Source organism: Malania oleifera, chromosome 4, assembly GCF_029873635.1.
Source record: "Malania oleifera isolate guangnan ecotype guangnan chromosome 4, ASM2987363v1, whole genome shotgun sequence".
Classification (NCBI taxonomy): domain Eukaryota; kingdom Viridiplantae; phylum Streptophyta; class Magnoliopsida; order Santalales; family Ximeniaceae; genus Malania; species Malania oleifera.
Genome location: NC_080420.1, coordinates 61,816,252 through 61,835,651, shown reverse-complemented (window position 1 = coordinate 61,835,651; position 19,400 = coordinate 61,816,252). Strand labels below are relative to the sequence as shown.

At 36.4% G+C, this 19,400-nt stretch overlaps 1 protein-coding gene across 1 annotated transcript in view; it reads left to right on the top strand.

Annotated features, from left to right (window-relative positions):
• LOC131152934 (THO complex subunit 2) overlaps positions 1 to 19,400 on the top strand; it is an 83,576-nt gene that overhangs the window by 22,320 nt on the left and 41,856 nt on the right. The window contains exons 4-11 of the mRNA XM_058104900.1: positions 5,998 to 6,057; positions 6,214 to 6,276; positions 6,786 to 6,866; positions 16,392 to 16,463; positions 16,615 to 16,662; positions 16,804 to 16,872; positions 16,969 to 17,102; positions 18,138 to 18,213. Of these exons, the coding sequence (XP_057960883.1) occupies positions 5,998 to 6,057; positions 6,214 to 6,276; positions 6,786 to 6,866; positions 16,392 to 16,463; positions 16,615 to 16,662; positions 16,804 to 16,872; positions 16,969 to 17,102; positions 18,138 to 18,213 (603 nt within the window). The remainder of the gene's footprint in view (positions 1 to 5,997; positions 6,058 to 6,213; positions 6,277 to 6,785; positions 6,867 to 16,391; positions 16,464 to 16,614; positions 16,663 to 16,803; positions 16,873 to 16,968; positions 17,103 to 18,137; positions 18,214 to 19,400) is intronic.

Below are 19,400 nucleotides of genomic sequence, written 5' to 3'. Positions count from 1 at the left end.
AAAAGGGAAGTTCTATAGGACAGCTATAAGTCCAGCTATGCTATATGGATTGGAATGTTGGGCGACGAAGAAACATAATATCCAAAAAGTAAAAGTTGTCGAGATGAGAATGTTTAAATGGATGAGTGGTATAACATTAAAAGATAAAGTAAGGAATGAACATATTTGTGGTAAGTTAGGTCTAGCTCCTATAGAAGATAAGATAAGAGAGGGACGAGATGCTATGAACACTTGCAACGTAGGCCGCATAGTGCTCCTGTGAGGAAGAGTGACTTAGTTACTATGGGGGACATTAGAAGGGGTAGAAGTATACCTAAAATAACTTGGGAGGAGATAGTGAGTAAGGATTTAATATCCTTGAATCTATCAATAGAAATGGTCCATGATCGCATAAATTGATGAAAAATGATTCATATAGCCGACCCCACTTAGTGGGACTAAGGCTTGGTTTTGTTGTTGTCTGTAGGTTGCTAGTACAACTGAAAATCATAAAATTTGGTTTTTAGTTTTTTCACACAGCTGAAAATCATTAACAAAAATAAAAAATTGGCAGCTTAAACAAACACGTTTTCATAATCAGTTTCTTCATTGTACTAAAATGAAAACAAAAAACCGAAGACAAAAACAATAGCAAACAGGCCCTAAGATGTCAGAATTTTGATAGCTCATAAATAATCCTGCAATTAAATGGGCAGTGTAGATTGTTTTTTTATAATAAAATTGCTGCAAAACCAATAGGCCTCTTTGGACTTAGGTTAGTGCATAGCACGAGATGCTGCAAGTAAAATGAAAAATAGGTAAATAGAATCCTTTTAGTTTAGGAACTAAAATGGCATAATGTTTGGACCAAGATGAAGCGTTTAGGATTGGATTAGTTTTATCACTTTTATTATCTTACAAGTTGAGTGTGGGTTGGATAATGTCAACAGTTAATTTCAACATGGATACAATGAATTGAGCATCTGTTTTTTTGATAGCGAATGAAAGATATTAAGGAAGGGGAGGATGCAAGTTAGTGGAGGACAAAAAGTCCACAAGGCTAAGAAGAACAAAAAAAAAAAAAAAACAGCCATTATGACTTGACAATTCAAGAAGCCCTTCTTGATCCGTCCAATCATGACTAATAGAGCACTTTAGATTATCCAATTCTCTTTGATCCGTTTTTATCTGGCAATCTTATCCCCATCCTGTTTAGGAAATTGAGCTTCATTCTCCTTACCATTAAGACTCCATATCTGGAGGCAGTCCCTTCGCCATTAATTCTGGCGAATAGCTGAGGCCCTCTAGAATTCCATTTTTATTAGCCTATACAAATCATGCATTGTTTCCTGCATCTATGAGGGCAGAGGTGTTGGCATTGGTGTTGACTCCATTGTTTCTGGCAATGAGGGTGGTGATGGTGTTGCGGAGGCTCTTGCCATTGATTCCATATAACAGCTGAGATCTCCTTGAACTTGAACTTGAACTCCATCTTTTCTGGTAAATCTACAACCCACTCGTTATTTTTGGAAGTGGTCCATGACAGCGTTGAAACGAAACGGCCTGGTGGAGTTCTGTAGTTTTAAGTATGGATATATGGAAACAGAGTGAAACAGAGAGATGGGTTTTGGTAAGGAAGAGAAGGTTTTTGGGGGAAAGAGAACTTTTTTTTATGTTTATATATGAAAGGTGGACATTGATGGAAGGGCTCTATTTCTTTGGCAATATTTGTCGGGGTCAGTAGGTGTTGTGCATTCAGGAAAACCACCTAGGTGCAGTGTGTAGATGAAACCTATTGTGTGTGTGTGTGTGTCCCCATGCAATAGGTTAATAGAGGGTAGCTAATAAATTTAGGTTGTTTTTGAAATATATATTTTTTTGATAAGAAAAAAATTATATTAACAAACAAAGTACAAAGAGAGGAGAACAAGATGTCCTTCAAAGAAACTAATGAAAAGATTCAAGTAACTACAAAAGAGTTGCCTTCCAATCCCTTTGCTGGTTGGGCAATGACATCCCCCAAAAAACCCTGAACAAGTAAGCCCAAAAAGAGGACAGTAACACAACTATAGCCCTTAACAAACAAGGGGAGGTTGTGTGATTCATGAAGGTTGACGAATTCCTCCCGATTAAAAGGGTCCACAAGGTAGCAAGGGGATCCATTGTCTCCGTTTTTGTTTACTCTGGTACTGGTTGTTTTGAGTAGAATGTTTTGCATGCCCTGGGTTGGGCGGTTGTGATTAAACGTTTATGAGTTAGGAGGGAGGAGGCAGAAGTGTGCCAACAATACAATTTTGTTTCTCGAAAGAAATGCTGTGAAATTCCTAATAGGTTATCATATTGTTGAAAATTTTCGAAAGTATTTTGGGACTAAAGATCAACTTGTCAAAGAGTGGGGTGGCAGACATATGGATGGTAGGGAATTAGAGAGGTTTAAGGTCTTGGGGAGCTGTCTCTCTTTAGATAGACCGTGTTCCTATCTTGCTCTCCCTCTCAGAGGCAACCCTAATCTTGTGAGCTTTTGGGATCCTGTGATTGGGAGGGTTGGTAGGAGGTTGGAGGGGTGGAAGAGGGCATACACATCTTTAGGAAGTTGTCTTATTCTCGTTAGCACCTCCATCTCCAACATGCTCATTTATTTCTTATCTCTTTTTGGAGCTCCCACAATTGTTGTTAGGGTTCTTGAGAGGCTGATGCGTGAGTTTATTTGGTCTGGTTTTGGGGAGAGAGAGAGAGATCACTTAGTTGGGTGACTGTTAGGTGATGAAATCGGAAAGGGGCTTGAGCCTTGGCAATGTGGGTTTTAGAGATGTCTTTCTATCCATTGCTCGTGGTACATTGTTGTCAATCATGTGTGAAGAGGGTGTGATGCTATTTACCCCATAGGTTGGTAAGCTGTTGTTGCCCTACTCTACTTTTTGGGCCCTCATGACTGTATTCCTTGTTAGGTCACAACTTGGCATAAAGGCTTAAGCTGTTAAGTTGTGGGCCAGTGATGTATATGAAGCTTTAACGCTCCCTCACTCGGGCAGCCCAATGAAACATGGGCAACAAGACTAGAATCCAACACGTCCTGGCAGCCATAGCTGATAGCTCCGATACCATGTTAGATTTCCACTTTTAGTTAAAAGCTTAAGCTGTTAGGTTGTGGGCCAACAATGTATATCAAGCTTTAATATTCCTCAATCGCAGTGTAATTTTTATTTATATGAAAGGTAGGATAGAAATTATATATCAGCTCAAAGGGTGCATTAGCCTATCACTATTTTAGAAATTTGTTTTATTTTATTTTTGTTTTTTTTACTAATGTGAACAACATTCTTTTTTAGATCAGTAAAAGGACTTTATCAACGGCATCAAGGGTATGCCAACCCAGATTACACAAGAGTCGTCCCTCATTCAGGATGTCACAAAGATCTAAAATTACATTATGGTCATTCATCACAATCCTACTATGCCAGCTGGAAACAGCTGTAATCCACTGCTCTTTACTAGTCTGAAGTGGTTAAGAGAGTTTTTGAACACCCTCTTGTTTCTTTCTTTCCAAGCGCACCAGAAAATTGCAAGAGGGATTAGAGACAGCCATTCCCTTTTTTGATCACCTTCTTGTTTCTTTCTTTCCAAGCGCACCAGAAAATTGCAAGAGGGATGAGAGACAAAGCCTTTCCCTTCTCCTTGGTTGCCCGAATCCCTTTCCATACTCGAGTCCCACTGAGCTGGCAGTAGCCCACCTTTGTCCGATCATGGTTAGAGCCATATTCCAAAGGTTCCTTGTCCAGGGACAATGAAGGAGGATATGCTCAACTAATTCTGCCTCAGCCATGCTAAGGAAGCACCTGTTGACGATATTCACCCCCATTTTTTTCCGCAAATTATCCAGGGTTAAGATCTTACCATGTGTGGACTCCCAAGCAAGAAAAGCTACCTTTACAGGGGAACTCGTATTCCAAAAATGAGTTCAAGGGAGATTACTGTAGTTCGTTTCGATTGGTGAGAGCTTCTTGTAGAATGATTTGACAGGGAAGACCCCGTTTTTGTCAATAGTCTGCCTTTTTTGGTTGATTGGGTATGTTTTGATATTGAAAGTTGTAGAGAAGGTTATAAAAATTGATAAGATGTTGGATTTCCCAATCTTCCACGTTTCTTAAAAAGGGAATGTTCCAGAAGATCCCCTGCTCTGAAATTTGAAGGCAATGACTGATGAGAGCTTCCTTATCGCAGGCCAAGTTGTAGATAGTTGGAAATAAAGTACTTAGGGCTTAGTTAGGGCCTCTTGGCCATGCCGCACATCATGCCAAACATAAATGTTTGCCCCATTCCCCACTTGAAATCTGATAAAAGGGAAGAAGTCATCCTAGCCTTTCCTGATAAATTTCCACACCCTTACACCATGTGGTCCTTCACCAGCCTGAGTAATCCATTCATTATGCTCTAACCCGTATTTGTAGGCAATGATACCTTGCCAAAGATGGTCATTCTCTTCCATAATCCTCCGCTACCATTTCCCAAGAAGTGCTTTATTGAAAGTGTGAAGGGACATCAGCTCCAAACCTCCAGTGCAAGTGGGTTGTTTGATTGTGCCCCATTTGACAAAGTGGAATTTGAACTCGGCTCCCACACTCCTCCATAAGAATGACCTCTGAATTCCTTAAAGCCTCATGGCAACTGAAGCTGAAAGAGGAAAGAGAGACATTAAATTGATGGAAATGTTTGTCAAGGCACTTCTAATAAGTGTGAGTCTGCCACCTTTAGACAAGAAATTCATTTTCCATCCTGCCAATCTTTTTTCAAATTTCCCAATAATGGGGTCCTACACTCCTCAATCTTTGAATTTGGCTTCGAGAGGGAGCCTAAGATAATTGATGGGGAAAGATCCAAACTTGCATCCTAGAATAGGTGTATGTATGTTTTTTCTTCATTAGTACCCCATATTTTATATTCATAATATACTAAATATGTCATTTTCTGCATTGTTTTAACTTTGATGCAATAGATGGTTTATTCATCAGCATTTTTAAGCTAGGCCAGGGATGTTACTGATTGTCTTTAAATTCCCTTGAAAAAATTGTCACAAAATTCCTAGCTATCAACTAACAAGAGAGGAATCAGCCAAAAAGCATATACATTTCTTGTTTTAGTTATTCTCCTTTAATTTGTCACAAAATATAGCCTATGGCTTTTTTTTCCTTTCCCACTCCATTATTTCCTAACCCCCGCAACCACCCTCACGTCCTGGGTTGGGGGTGGAGGTATGAGGGGGTGCAAAGATAAATCATCTAGTTTTGGATGTTTTGTTTTAAAAAGAAATTAAGAGAGAAGATCTAAAGAGGATGAGAAATACTCAAAATAATAAAAAATAAAAAGAAAACCAGAAAAAATACAATAAGAAAGCAAAATTAAGTTAATAAAGTATTGATCATTGTGTCAATACTGCTCTTTGTCTTCTTCTTCTTCTTTTAATTAAATATTTTAATCCATGGTTGGTGAAGTTTATCATATACATGCATCACTGTTGTTTGAGAGAGGTATCGTATTCATGTTACCTTGTACTGTACAATGTTTGTTTTAATGGTGTTTAATTGAGAACAATTGAGACTTAGATTTATACTGTTTGGCAATTGGTTTCACTTAGTGTTATGTGTTGTTTGGCACCCTGCATCTCAATGAAATTATGATTGTCACTAATACGTTATGAGCTGTCTCTTGCCTTCAACCTTGCTAGCATATTTTGAGCATTCCAACTAGGCACGTTGTGTCTCAACGAATATTGAAATTGTCGGTAATTTAATATGACTGATTCTTGTCTTTAGCCTTGCTGTATCAAATGTCTCAGCACAGATACACCTCTTTACAGACTTTTTATTTTCTTATAATTATTAATTGATAAATTTGAATGATTCTTTGGCCTAGTTTTGTTTCCTAGTTTTTATTCATTTAGAATTTATCCTCTGCTTTTCCCCAGGACTGATGTTATCACTTTTGGCTTCTTTATGATTATGTTTTCTCTTTTCTGTTCAGGCAAAATGGCTTGTGGAATCTTCACTGGTTCCATTGAAGCTTTTTCAGGAGCGCTGTGAGGTGGATCATTGTTATATATTTTTACAGTTTTATTTTACACATTGTTAATTTTCTGGCTATAGCTTCTGTTCTTTTGTTTGGAAAGCTTATATCAGTCCTTTAGTTATTTATGAAGGATTTAGAAAAAGATATTGCATTCTTGCTTATCCATTGTAGGAAGAATTTCTCTGGGAGTCCGAAATGATCAAGATAAAGGCTCAAGATTTGAAGTCTAAAGAGGTATGCGGGTCATTTGTGGTGACTTACTCCAATTTTTTAGATGTGTTTGAAGATGCTGACAACATTAACTGATACTATATATCATTTTATTTTAAAATTGAACTATTAATAGTCTATAATTTACACTTTCCAAGGCTACCTTAGCCTGCTAGGTCTTTAAAACTCTAATGTATCTGTTCAATCATGCAACTAATTGCAACTTCCATACAATATGGTCTATATCAAACACGAATTTCTTAGGTATGCTACTGAAAATTTATTCACGATAAAAATCAGTAACATATCATTGTATTTGAAATTTTTAGAGATTCCTTGTTTCATGACTGTCTTTTTCATCCAATAAAGTATTCATAAATATTGACATGTTTAGTAATAATGGTTTCGGAAAATACAAATAGACTCTAAGCTAAATAGATGTATGCATAGTGTGAAATACAGATGATTTTAGAGTAAATGCAATTTCCCTTATCTATTTTTACTAATGTTTATTTTTTTGGTGTTGTTCTCAGGTCAGAGTAAATACACGCCTTCTTTACCAGCAAACAAAATTTAACCTTCTTCGGGAGGAGAGTGAAGGCTATGCCAAACTGGTATGGTCACTTACAGATTATTTTTTCGAAGTTAAATTGTTAATGTGTTGCTTGATTGGCCTTCACATTGTTTTTGATAAGTTATGCAATAACTTTGGATGTCTTATTTGGAGTCATTAGATTCCAAGATTTCATGATTTTTCTCTTTTAAACGTCAGTTAAAATCGGCCTATAACTGCTATCCAATGTCTTCTCATATCTATTTTCAATCTTTATATATCTAGGAGAATTTGATTGGTCTTGCGTATGAAAATTTATTTTTTTTGTAATATATAAATTTTGTTTCTCACAAGACATCTGGTACTGGAATATGTGCTTTCACATTCTTGGAAAAATCTCTTGTGGATGCATTTCCCTGTCAAAGAAATCTCTAGGGATTGGGAAGTGGTTTCCTAACTAGCACGCTGGGAAGATATGGTATAGGACTAGATTCCTTAGGAAGGGATGTCAGAACTTGTGCATACCATGATTGAAGAAGTTTTGGTATGAGATCATTTTTTATGTAATTGGCGGACATTCAGCGTGAATACATCCCTGCTAAGATTTTGAATCCCCAGTTGCATCAAAGCATTCATTTTTTGATTAGAGATTGGGAGAAAATATTATCCCTGCCAAATATTGGATGACAAAAAACTACAAAGCTTTAGTAATAGTCAGGTTTAGGCCTGTTCAGATTACCTCCTCAGCTGTCCCTTATCTGCACCACTTTCTGAGTAAAAAATTTGGAGCCCTATGGCGATGCTGATGTGGGAGCCAGGGTATGGTGAAGGGCAATTCCTACAGGGGAAAACTGTTTTATGCTTGGTTCTTGTAGGTGTTAATTAGAAAGAATATTAGGGGGGAGTTAAGAAACATTGAGGGTGCATTTAGCATTACAAACTGGGTGGCTTTTTGGTCTTCTTGCCACTGAAATTCAGATATATAGAGAGAGGTATATTTGTACATGCATGTGCATGTGCACACATTTTATTATTATTATTTTTGGCCTCCTCATGGTTGTGGCTCTTGTATCTTTTGTTATTACCAATTTTTGGTGCATTTGGAGGAGTATTTTTGACTGAGATGTCAAGAGATTGGCGGCCCTTGCTGCGCTAATAAGTTTTTTTATGCCTTTGATGCATATGCAACCACTTCTTGTTCACCCTTGATTGCCTTTAGAGGTTATTTTATCTTGGAGATATAGATATATGAGCTTATGGACCTTCATCACATTCTTGTTCTTATCATATTTGCACATTTTCCTGAGTTTCATTTTTGTGTTACATATCTTTCCATCTGTTATTGGCCATTGCTTATCTTTCCACATTTGCTAGTATTGGAGCTTATTTTGAATTCTCAAGTTTTATTGGAGGTTATATAACTAATACGGTTTTTATATTTAGCAGAAGCAGGTATACTGAATTGGGGATTTAATAGGTGAATTGGAAACCCAAGTTGTGGGTTCATTAAGGTTAGGGCCAAAACAGCTGCAGAAAAACAATATCAATGCCTCCTCTTTTACGAGTGAAAAAGAGTAGTATAATATTAACGGGCACTGAAGGGGTTAGAAAGAAAAAATCAACATAGAATATGATGCCCTGAGCATGGTGATACTATAAACACTATGCGAAAAGTTAAGCATTTTAGCCATCTATCTACAATTCTCTGGGTTGATAATTTAGTATCCTCAAAAACTTTCCTATTCCTTTCACTTGAAGCTCCTCCAAAAGACAGTGTGAGGGAAGAGACTGACAGCTTTTCCCCCTTCCTTACTGCTGTTACTCCTGCCCAGGCTCAAAGCTCTTTAGTAACTGTCTCAGCTGATTTACTATATCAGTAAATAAAGAGAGATATGTAAGGGTCCCTAAATGACATTTCATGATTTTAAGATTTTTATTTTGGAAGTTTTGAAATCTTGAGACAAGATAAAAAAGGATATAAAATATGAGATAGACTATCTTTTGTTGTGTAATCCAAACACAGCGGAGCCCCAATATACTATTTGAAAAAAAGAGAGAATAGGTTGTTCATTAATACTAGATTTGGATTTGTTTTTCTATGGCTTGGTGATGTTAGAGTAGGATTAGATAAATAAACAACAACAACAACAACAACAACAACAAACCAAGCCTCAAGTTGGTGGGGTCGGTTACACGAATCCTTTTCCATCAATTTTTACACGATTGGGGAGAAATTTCCCTCAACAATTTAAGGGCTATTAAATCCTTACTATCTCATTCCAAGATATTTTAGGTCTACTCTTACCCCTTCTATTGCCACTTACAATGACTAGCTCACTCCTCCTCATTGGTTTGCTATTTGGCCTATGTTGCAAATGCACAAACCATTTGAACAACAATAAGGACAATAACAACCACAACACCACCACCACCCAAAGCCTTATGTTCCACTAGGTGGGGTCAGTTACAGGAGTCCTTTTCTTCTAATTCACTCGATTGAGAGCATTTTCCTCTATTAGATTAAGAGTGCCATTAAATCCTTCCTCACTACCTCCTTCCTAGTTCTATTAGGCCTGCCCTTGGCCTTTTTCTTGCCAGAAACAATAAATCACTCACTCCTTACAGCTGCGCTGCTAAGTCTATGTTTCAAATGCCCAAACTATCTAAGCCGCCCCTCTTTTATCTTGTCTTCGACCAGTGCTATGTCTTGTTTATTGCGTATATGCTTGTTCCTTAATTTATTTTTAATGTTATATCACTCATCCACCTTAATATTCACATTTTGAAACTTTTACTTTTTGTGCATCATGTTTCTTAGCTGCCCAACATTCTGATCCATAAAGCATGGTTGGCCTTGGCTATCTTATAGAACTTTACTTCTAATTTTAAGGGAATTTTACTTTAAATGGTTATTTAGTCATTTAGCATTATTATTAATTGTTAGAGTTTGGTATGTAATAAGTGTAAGTAAGGGTATTATGGTCATTCCTATTGTACTTGACATATATTATAAATAAAGGGAGAGACCTATCATGAGTTTAGGTCTTCCATTTTACCCAATTATTCAACATGGTATTAGAGCATGATTCTGAAACCTAAACCCTAAGTGTTACCACGACCCTCAAACCAAAGCCTAAAACCCAAAATCCGCTGCATGTCTATCATCATAGAAGATTTTTCAGCAATACTGTAACCCCAGAAAACAGCCAGCTGCAGCAGAAAGACAGACCAGTCGCTGGAATTTTCTGGGCAACACTGCCTGTTCGAGAACATCAAATCCACTATAAATTTGTCAAAACCAACACCATAGTCACCCACAGAAACTGCCGATCTGCTCCCCACTAAAATCCCGCCTCCAGGCAGTGTCTCACACGCCCTCATGCGCCGGATGAAGGCTGCCAGGGACGACCCCATGCGCCAGCGCGTGAAGCCACTTTCAGGCATGGTTTTGACCTGAAATGATTCAGTAGCGATCCAATCTCTCTATGAACATGTTTTTGGTGCTTTTTGTGATGTTTTTTGCCCAAAGATCTCACTTTTTGTAATTGCTCCAGTGTGGCACCCAAGGAATGGTTGTTTGATGCTTCGTGAAGCAGTTTATCAATGGTTATTGAGTTTATTGGGTCTGAAATAGTGGGATTATCTGTGTTTTTTGATTCAATTATCCAATTCCTTCCATATACCAAAATATCAACCTGTTGGACGTGTTTTGCGTAAAGATCCAATCTTTGTTTAACCATGCACTTGTGGTAATTCGTCAGTTGTTGTTCAGTGTTAGTAACTGTCATTGATGACTTTCTTGGAGCACTGACAGTGCTCATAAGCTGTTTTTTGTGAGCTGTGGCAGTGTTGTATAAGTTAGTTGGTGATTTCTCCATGGTAGTTTCAGTGGTTCACTTCTTCAATTGTTTCAATGCTGTGAGCTGCTTTCTTGGGGCTGTGCCTGAGTTTCTGTGGCAGTCTTGTACTGATTTATTTGTGATTTGTACATGGTTGGTCACCTTGTTCGTGGTTGTTCCAATTGTTCCAACAATTAATATTATGGTCATTGGTTAATCACTTGTTTGAGTGAACTGCGTATTGTGACTATTTCAGAGGAGGAGTATTCAATGTTTCTACAATATCAGTTGTCTCAACAAGCATCTTCTCACATTGCATCTTTCGCCCAGAAAGGTAACCTTACAGTTTGTGTGTCATTTGGCATCCTTCCTACTAGTCCTTGGGTTATCGATTCTGCTGCCACTGACCATATAACAGGTGCAACCAACTTCTTTCTGATCTTTAGTATCCTAAAAATCTACCTCAAGTTACCCTTGCTGATGGGTCCACTTTTGCTGTTAAGGGGATAGGAACAGCAAATCCTAATCCTTCCATCTCTCTTTCTTTTGCTTTATACATTCCTAAATCTTCTTTCAATCTCATGTTAGTTAGTAAGCTTACAAAGTCACAAAATTTTCTGTTACATTCTTTCCTAATTTTGTGGTTATTCAGGATCCAAAGACGAGAAAGACAATTGGCACAGGATGTGAGGTTTGTGGACTTTACTTCTTTGATTTGCCTTCTCCACCTATTGCATGCACAGTCGCTGATACACCACTTCAAATCCATTGTCGCCTTGGTCATCCCCCCTTGGACAAGTTGAAACAACTAGTTCCTAGATTGAGTTTCGTGTCTAATCTTGAGTGTGATTCTTGTTAATTGGGCAAGCATCACCGTGTTCCTTTGCTTCCTGGGTTGACAAATGAATCGTTAGTCCTTTCATGCTAGTCCTTTCCGATAGTTGGGTTCCTAGTCATGTCACATCAAAGTTGGGGTTTCAGTACTTTGTTACATTTGTTGATGATTACTCTAGGATGACTTGGTTGTATTTAATGAAAGATCATTTCGAGTTGCTTGATATCTTTTGTGCCTTCTGTTCCCAAATAACTCAATTTGATATGCCAGTTAGGATACTTCGTAGTGATAATGTCAAGGAGTACTTTAGTACCTAATTTAGTACTTATATGACTAGCTCTGGCATGATCCATCAGTCCTCTTGTGCCCACACTCCGCAACAAAATGGGGTTGCAGAGCAGAAAAACACAGATATTCTCGATGTCACTTGTACCTTATTGTATCAAATGAATGTCCCCAAAGTTTTTTGGAGTGGTGCTATGCTCACAACTTGCTCCTTCATCAATAAAATGCCATCCTCTGTCCTTGGTAGTAAAATACCATATTCAGTTATCTTCCCTATGGTTCCTTTGTTCTCCTTTCCCCCTTGTATATTCAATTGTGTCTTTTGTCCATCGGTTAACTCCAGGAATGGATAAGTTGGATCCTCGTGCTATCAAATGTATCTTTTTGGGCTATTTCTTTACTCAAAAAGGATATCGATGTTATAGTCCTGCTTTACATCGATTTTTTGTCTTTGCTGATCTCACATTCTTTAAGTCTACACAATACTACACTGATTCGTTGAGTTTTGTTGACCTTAATGAGTCTCTTCCTCTACCTTGCCTTCTAGATCCAAACCTAGTATCTACGCTCAATCCTCCTACACCTTCATCCAATTTGAGTCCTTCTCGTCCCTTGGATCATCCTAATTTGTAGGTATGCACACGGCGACTCAAGTGGGAAGTGTCTCCTCCAGCTTCTACTACTGTGCCTCTAGTTCCCTCGTCAGATGATCTTATTTTTAATGATGTTGATCCTCCTATAGCTGTTGAAAAGGTAAACGCACTTGTACCTAACATCCGATATCTAATTTTGTTTGTTATGATTTCTTGTCGCCCTCTTATTACTGTCTTGTTAGTATTTTGTCTTCCGTTACTCTTCCAAAATCTATTTCTGAAGCCCTATCCCATTTTGGGTGGAGGACAACAATGGTTGAAGAGATGCATGCACTACATGATAATGATACTTCAGATTTGATACCTTTTCCTCCTGATAAGTCTGTGGTTGGTTGTTGCTGGGTGTACACTGTGAAAGTCAATCCTAATGGTTCTTTAGCTTGTTTCAAGGCCTGCCTTGTTGCTATGGGGTATACTTAAGTGTATGGTTTGGATTATTTAGACACATTCTCTCCGGTCGCTAAACTTGCCTCAGAATGTTTGTTCATTTCTTTAGCCACTACTTGTCGTTGGCCTCTACATTAGTTAGATGTGAAGAATACTTTCCTACATGGTGATCTTCATATGGAGGTATATAGGAGCAACCACCTGGGTGTTTTGCTTAGGGGGAGTCAGGCTCAGTATGTCGACTCAAGAAATCATTGTATAGATTAAAACAATCTCCAAGGACATGGTTTGGCTGTTTTAGTGCTGTAGTACTTGAGTTTGGCCTTCATTGGTGTGCAGTAGATCACTCTGTTTTTTATCGTCATACTCCATTTGGCAGGATTTTGCTTATTGTGTATGTGGATGATATTGTGATCACTGTTGATGATTATTGAGGCATCCAATACCTAAAGCTTTTCCTACAGAGTAAGTTTCAGACCAAGGATTTGGGACCATTGAAGTACTTCTTGGGTATAGAAGTATCAAGATCTCGTACAAGAACTGTATTGTCATTGAGAAAGTATGTTCTTGATCTTTTAGATGAGACGGGGCTGTTGGGATCCAAACTTGTTGATACACCCATGGATCCAAATCGTAAATGCTAAATATGGGTGATGTGTTTCCTAACCTAGGTTGATATAGGGGACTTGTTGGAAAGTTGAATTATCTCACAGTCACCCGATCAAATATATCCTTTGCAACAAGTGTTGTGAGTTTGTTTCTTGATTCCCCAAGAACAAGCCACTAGGATGTTGTAATTCGCATTTTGAAATATCTCAAAGGTGCATCAAGGAGAGTTCTTTTATATCAGGATCAGGGTCGCACTCATATTCAGGGATGTATAGGTGTAGATTGGGCCGAGTCACATTCCGACCGAAGATCCACAATCAGGTATTGTATTTCTGTCAGTGGTAATTCAATGTCTTGGAAAAGTAAGAAACAAGCTGTGGTGGCTAGGTCGAGTGGTGAGTTAGAATACAGGGCTAAGGCGCACACTACATGTGAACTTGTTTGGATGAAGAACATGTTGAAAGAACTAGGTTTTCCACATTCTCAGTCTATGGAGTTGATATGTGATAATCGAGCTACTATTCATATTGCATCCAACCCTGTCTTTCATGAGCAGACAAAGCACATTAAAGTTGATTGCCATTTTAGTCAAGAGAAACTTGTATAGAAGCTCATTATAACCACTCATGTGAAGTTCAAATTTCAGCTTGCTGATTTGTTCACTAAAGCCTTGGGAGGTGCTTGTGTGAAATTCATTTGTAACAAGCTAGGAGCATATGATATATATGCTCCAACGTGAGGGGGAGTGTTAATGGTTATTTTATTTAGTCATTTAGCATTATTATTAATTGTTAGAGTTTGGTTTGTAATAAGTGCAAGTTAGTAAGGGTATTATGGTCATTCCAATTGTACTTGACATATATTATAAATAGAGGGAGAGACCTATCATTGAGTTTAGGTACTCCATTTTAGCCAATTATTCAACATTTATGATGACACAACATGCCTGACGCATTCCGCCATTTAACCCTACCTGCTTTAACTCTATGTATTACATCCTCTTCAATTTTCCTTTTCACTTGCATAGTAGATATGGGATATCAAAATCCACTAGTGTTGTTAATTTCTTAATTATCAAGTTTAATCTTCCCTCCAATACCCCACCTTATGTTATTGAAATTACATTTTCATATATTTTGTCTTGTTCCTACTTATCCTAAAATGGTTCTCAAAAGCTCCAACTTAGATTCCACACCACTCCTACGTCCATCAATCAAGACAATATCATAAGCAAACAACATACGCCAAGGGATCTCATTTTGGATATTCCCAGTAAGTTTATCAATCACTAAAGCAAAAAGATAAGGACTCAAAGTAGAACCTTGATGTACACTTATTATGATTGTAAAATTGCTAGATTCCCCTCAAATGCAGTCATTACTCTATTATACATATCCTTTATGACCTCATTATATCTACTGCATTCCCCGTAAAGAACTTTCCTAGGTACCCTATTATAGGTTTTCTCTAGGTCAATAAAAAACATATGTTAAATTCCTTATAGCAAAAATTTATAGTCAAATAGTTTGAATGCTCCTCCCATGTTTTATCTTCTATGAGTGTTATGCCTAACTTATAGCGAATATGTTAAAAATTTCTTAATTTATCTTTTGACGTTATACGACTCATCAATGTTAGCATTCTCATTTCGACAACTTTTACTTTTAGATATGTTACATTCTGATCTATATAGCATAGTTATTCCTATAGCCGTTCTATAAATGTTGTATGAAAATCATTTAAAATTATCTTCTATAGTTTTTAAAAAGTTGAAATGTTGTTTTTGTCTTAATATTATCTTTTTCTTATAAATATAGAGGTAACATGGCGCTATGAAAATCTTGAAAACAACGATGGAAGCTTCTTTCAATGAAATTTAAGTAGAAAAAATTTAGAAGATTTGTTTTGATATTAATTCTTGTATCATTTCACAAGATATAATTTGAGTAAGCTTTTATTTTATTTTTTAATGAAAGTTTGTGATATGAAAAGAGAAAAAGGTTATGAAGAATATCATTTTATGTATTCTTATTATTTCAGTGTAGGCAATCTTTTATTTCCCCTTTTTTCTAATAGAGGGAGCATATGCAAATTAGTGTTTTTTTTAAAGGAGCGACAACAATATAAAAAACGAAGCCTATAGTTTTCTATTTAGATTTGGATTATTTTTTTATGTACTTTTATGCCTATGCTTTTGATTTCATGAATGCACAATTACAAAATTATTAAATTATTAAAAATATGTTTACTTTTCTTGTTGGTTATTAATTTGCAATTTTCCAAATTACGAAATAAAATGCAACTTCAATTATTATGTTAAAAAAATTATTCTTAGGAATGACAGTTTATCTACTATCCACCATGTATTATCTGATCCTAATCGCCTTTAGTCCATCATTTAATTGAGTTGGATATGGATTATAATTTGCTCATCTTATTTTCTGTCTAGTCCGCCACGGGTTATCAGATTTGATCTGCTTTGCCAGATCCTAAGAGCCTCAGTGGTTGTGGGCTCTATATACTTTGTTTTTTGCTAATTACCATCAACAATGTTCTCAAACTTCTCAAATTGTATCACTTTTAAGTTCTTAGAAATCATGGCATTTTCTTCTCTAAGGAACTTCCTATTTTTATCAATACTTTAGGCTCCATTTCTATAGTAATTCGGATTCCAAGGATTCATTGTTTCATTTTATTGCTTTTGATGGGAAACTATTTAGTTGTTTGTCTAGAAAGTTGTGTATTACTTTGTTAAGGAAACTTAAGTGTCGTCTGACCTATAATCCCTGGACTTCCATAATCTCTTAAATAATTTTCCTTCACATTAGGATGTATAGGAGTTGGAACATATAATCGATTTTTAATGTCTGCTTTAATTTTTCCTTCCTTTGATGAATAAAGAGCCTTTACTGGTAAAAGGGAAGGGTAAATGCCCGTTATTTTTTCCTCTCTCTTTTTTACTAACTCTGGTGTTGCAGGTTACCCTTCTTTGTCAGGGTTCTGAAGCTTCGACTCAAAATGTATCATCAGCAACAATAGGAATTATTAAGGTTTGGCTTAAACTTCCTCTTCTTGTTTATTATTATTATTATTATTATTATTATTATTATTATTATTATTATTATTATTATTATTATTATTATTTTCATTCATGTCTTTGATATTTTCCTCTGAATAGTAATATGTATGTTGCTGCTGCAGTCTTTAATAGGACACTTTGATCTGGATCCGAACCGTGTTTTTGATATTGTAAGTTCTCTATTGATTATTTTGATTGTTGTGGCTATTTCACATGCCTGTCCCTGCAATTTCTTTCCCTTTTAGATGTTATTGTTTTGAAGTTTATAATTTTGGATTCACCTGTGCCCCTGCTATCCTCTGATGCCACAGGTTTTGGAGTGTTTTGAACTTCAGCCTGACAGCAATGTATTTTTGGGCCTGATTCCTATTTTCCCAAAGGTATGACCATGAATTAATTAGTCCTGGTTGGCTGGTATCTATGTTTATTTTTTTTGTAATATTTTACTGAATATCATCATTTTTTCTATTGTCCAGTCTCATGCTTCACAAATCCTTGGGTTTAAGTTCCAATATTATCAGCATATTGAAGTTAATAGTCCTGTGCCTTTTGGGTTGTATCAACTGACAGCTTTGCTGGTGAAGGGAGAGTTTATTGATCTTGATAGCATGTGAGTCTTTCCTGTGTAATTTTGGTCTTCTAATGTGGTTATGATTTTTTATTTTTTATTATGCAATGTTCAGCTGCTATCCATGAAGGCTGGGACTGTGTTCTAGTTAGATTACTTTTGCTTCAGGCATTTTTATTTTTATTTATTTATTTATTTATTTTGGGACCAGTGCTTTTTCTGTTCATTAAATGCATCTTTTGAGTTTCCAAGTAGTTTCATGTTTTAGAAGCCAAAATCTTTAACAGTTGAAATCTCCTACGAAAACTCATTGATAATTGTTGAGCAAGATGGGAAGATTTAAATCTTAATTTCTGTTTGTTTTCTCTGTATATGAAGCAAGACTGTTAAAGCATGGGAAAACAAAATATATTTGAAGAGGGTAAGGTATTCTCCTATTAGAAAACCCCCAAAAAAAAAAAAAGCGGAAAGAGAAAAAATATAAAGTAGCAATAAAAAAGATACAAGAAAATCAGGCCAGCAAAGTTGCCCAATCCTGCTGAAAATCTGAGAAGCAAATTCTTTTAAAGCAATTGGATGGATAGGTGCACAGTGAAGGAAGGAAAGCAATTCTGTCTTAATGCCACATTAAAGGTAGAGAGTGGCCATTAAATGTATGAGCATTCCTCTCTGAGAATTTCTTGCATGTTTCCCAAAAAATCGTCGCTTTTTTAGGTGATAAAATTTTTTTTTGAAATTTTATAGTGCTGCAAAACAGTTTATGTTCCTGGTATTTTTGCGTCTAATGTTTGCTGAAGGTAGAGTTTTGTATTATAGTTTAATGTCCTGCCTCTACTGCTAGTAAGCATGAGGTTCAGCTAGGTTCTATATTACTTTCACTTCTATTTCACTTTTCACATTCTTAGTAGCATATTTTTTTGGACATGGAAATTTTCATTCTTTTTGCTTAATTCTCTTGTTTAGGAATTGACATTCACACCTAATAGTTTATTATTTATAGTTTAAATTGTGTAATTGTTTCTGTAAATGTGATTTTTTTTCTGCTTCTTGATTGAAAATTACATGTATCTATTGCAGATATGTACATTTACTTCCCAAGGATGATGAGGCATTTGAACATTATAATGCCATCTCTGCCAAGCGGCTTGAAGAGGTATGTCAGCATTGCTAGTTTGCAGAATGAATTCTTTTGTTTGGTATTTATTTTCATGTTTCTTAATATGAAAATTCTCCCAACATTTATATTTTTTTCACCTTTTTGTGTGTGTGTGTGTGTTTCTTCCTGTGTGTTTTTTGTTTTTTTGATTTGTTTTTTCTAACAGCTGTTTTCAGCTGACAGTTTTGATCTTTGTTCCCTTTCACATAAAATCAGAAACGTTATATTGACCTCTTTTAACTATTTTGTTTATTGAATTTGTTTTTGTTGGTCCTACAATGGCACCCAAGTGGGGGGGAGGGGGTGGTGAATTGGGTGATATAAAACAATTGGTTTGTTTATGAAATTTTGAAGCCCAAGTTAATCCTTGAAACGATTATATTTAGTTTTTCTTAAATCACACAATCATAGAGTAGGTAATATTATGTAACAGTACAAGGAAATATCAATAGGCAAGGATAATCAAATCTCAAGCAAAGGGGAACACAAAATTTTGTTGTGGTTTGGTTGACTGTGACCTACTACATCCACTCAAGCAAATCACTTGAGAATTTTGCTATAACAAATGACTCTATTACACTGGGCGGCTCTCAGCTCAATCGGACAATTAGTCCTTGCATTAATTCCTCTCTCCCTGGTTTAAAAGCCACTTTCAGTGCAAACATGCATTGCGGGCAACCTGTTTTTTTTCTGGGTTACCTACCCTTTTAAAATGAAATAAAAGAAATACAACTTCTCAGGCTTTCTCTAGTTCACCCAAATAAATTTCTTGATGTGAAACTGGTGATACTAGAGAGACAAAATTAGCCTTAGCCTATTGTAAACAAAAAAAAAAGTTAAAATGAGCACAATGATCAGAGAATGTAAATGACAGAGTTTCTCAGTAAATCTTGGCACGTAAAGGGGTTGAGTATTATCTGTTCAGTGTTCTCTCACTCGAATATACTTGCTTTTATGTTTTCTTCATGGAAAATGAGTTCTTTATAAAAAGTATGTGGAAGCAACTCCTTTGACAGCCAGCTGCATATCACTAAATGCTCAATGGACAAGAGATTAATGCAGCACTCGGAATATGAATTGTTGGAGCTTGGTTTCTTAAAGGAGTTTGTTTCCAAGACAAGAAAAAGATCCAAGAACTCTCACTAAGTCAAAGCTCGTTGCCTGGCTGTACAGCACAGTGAGCA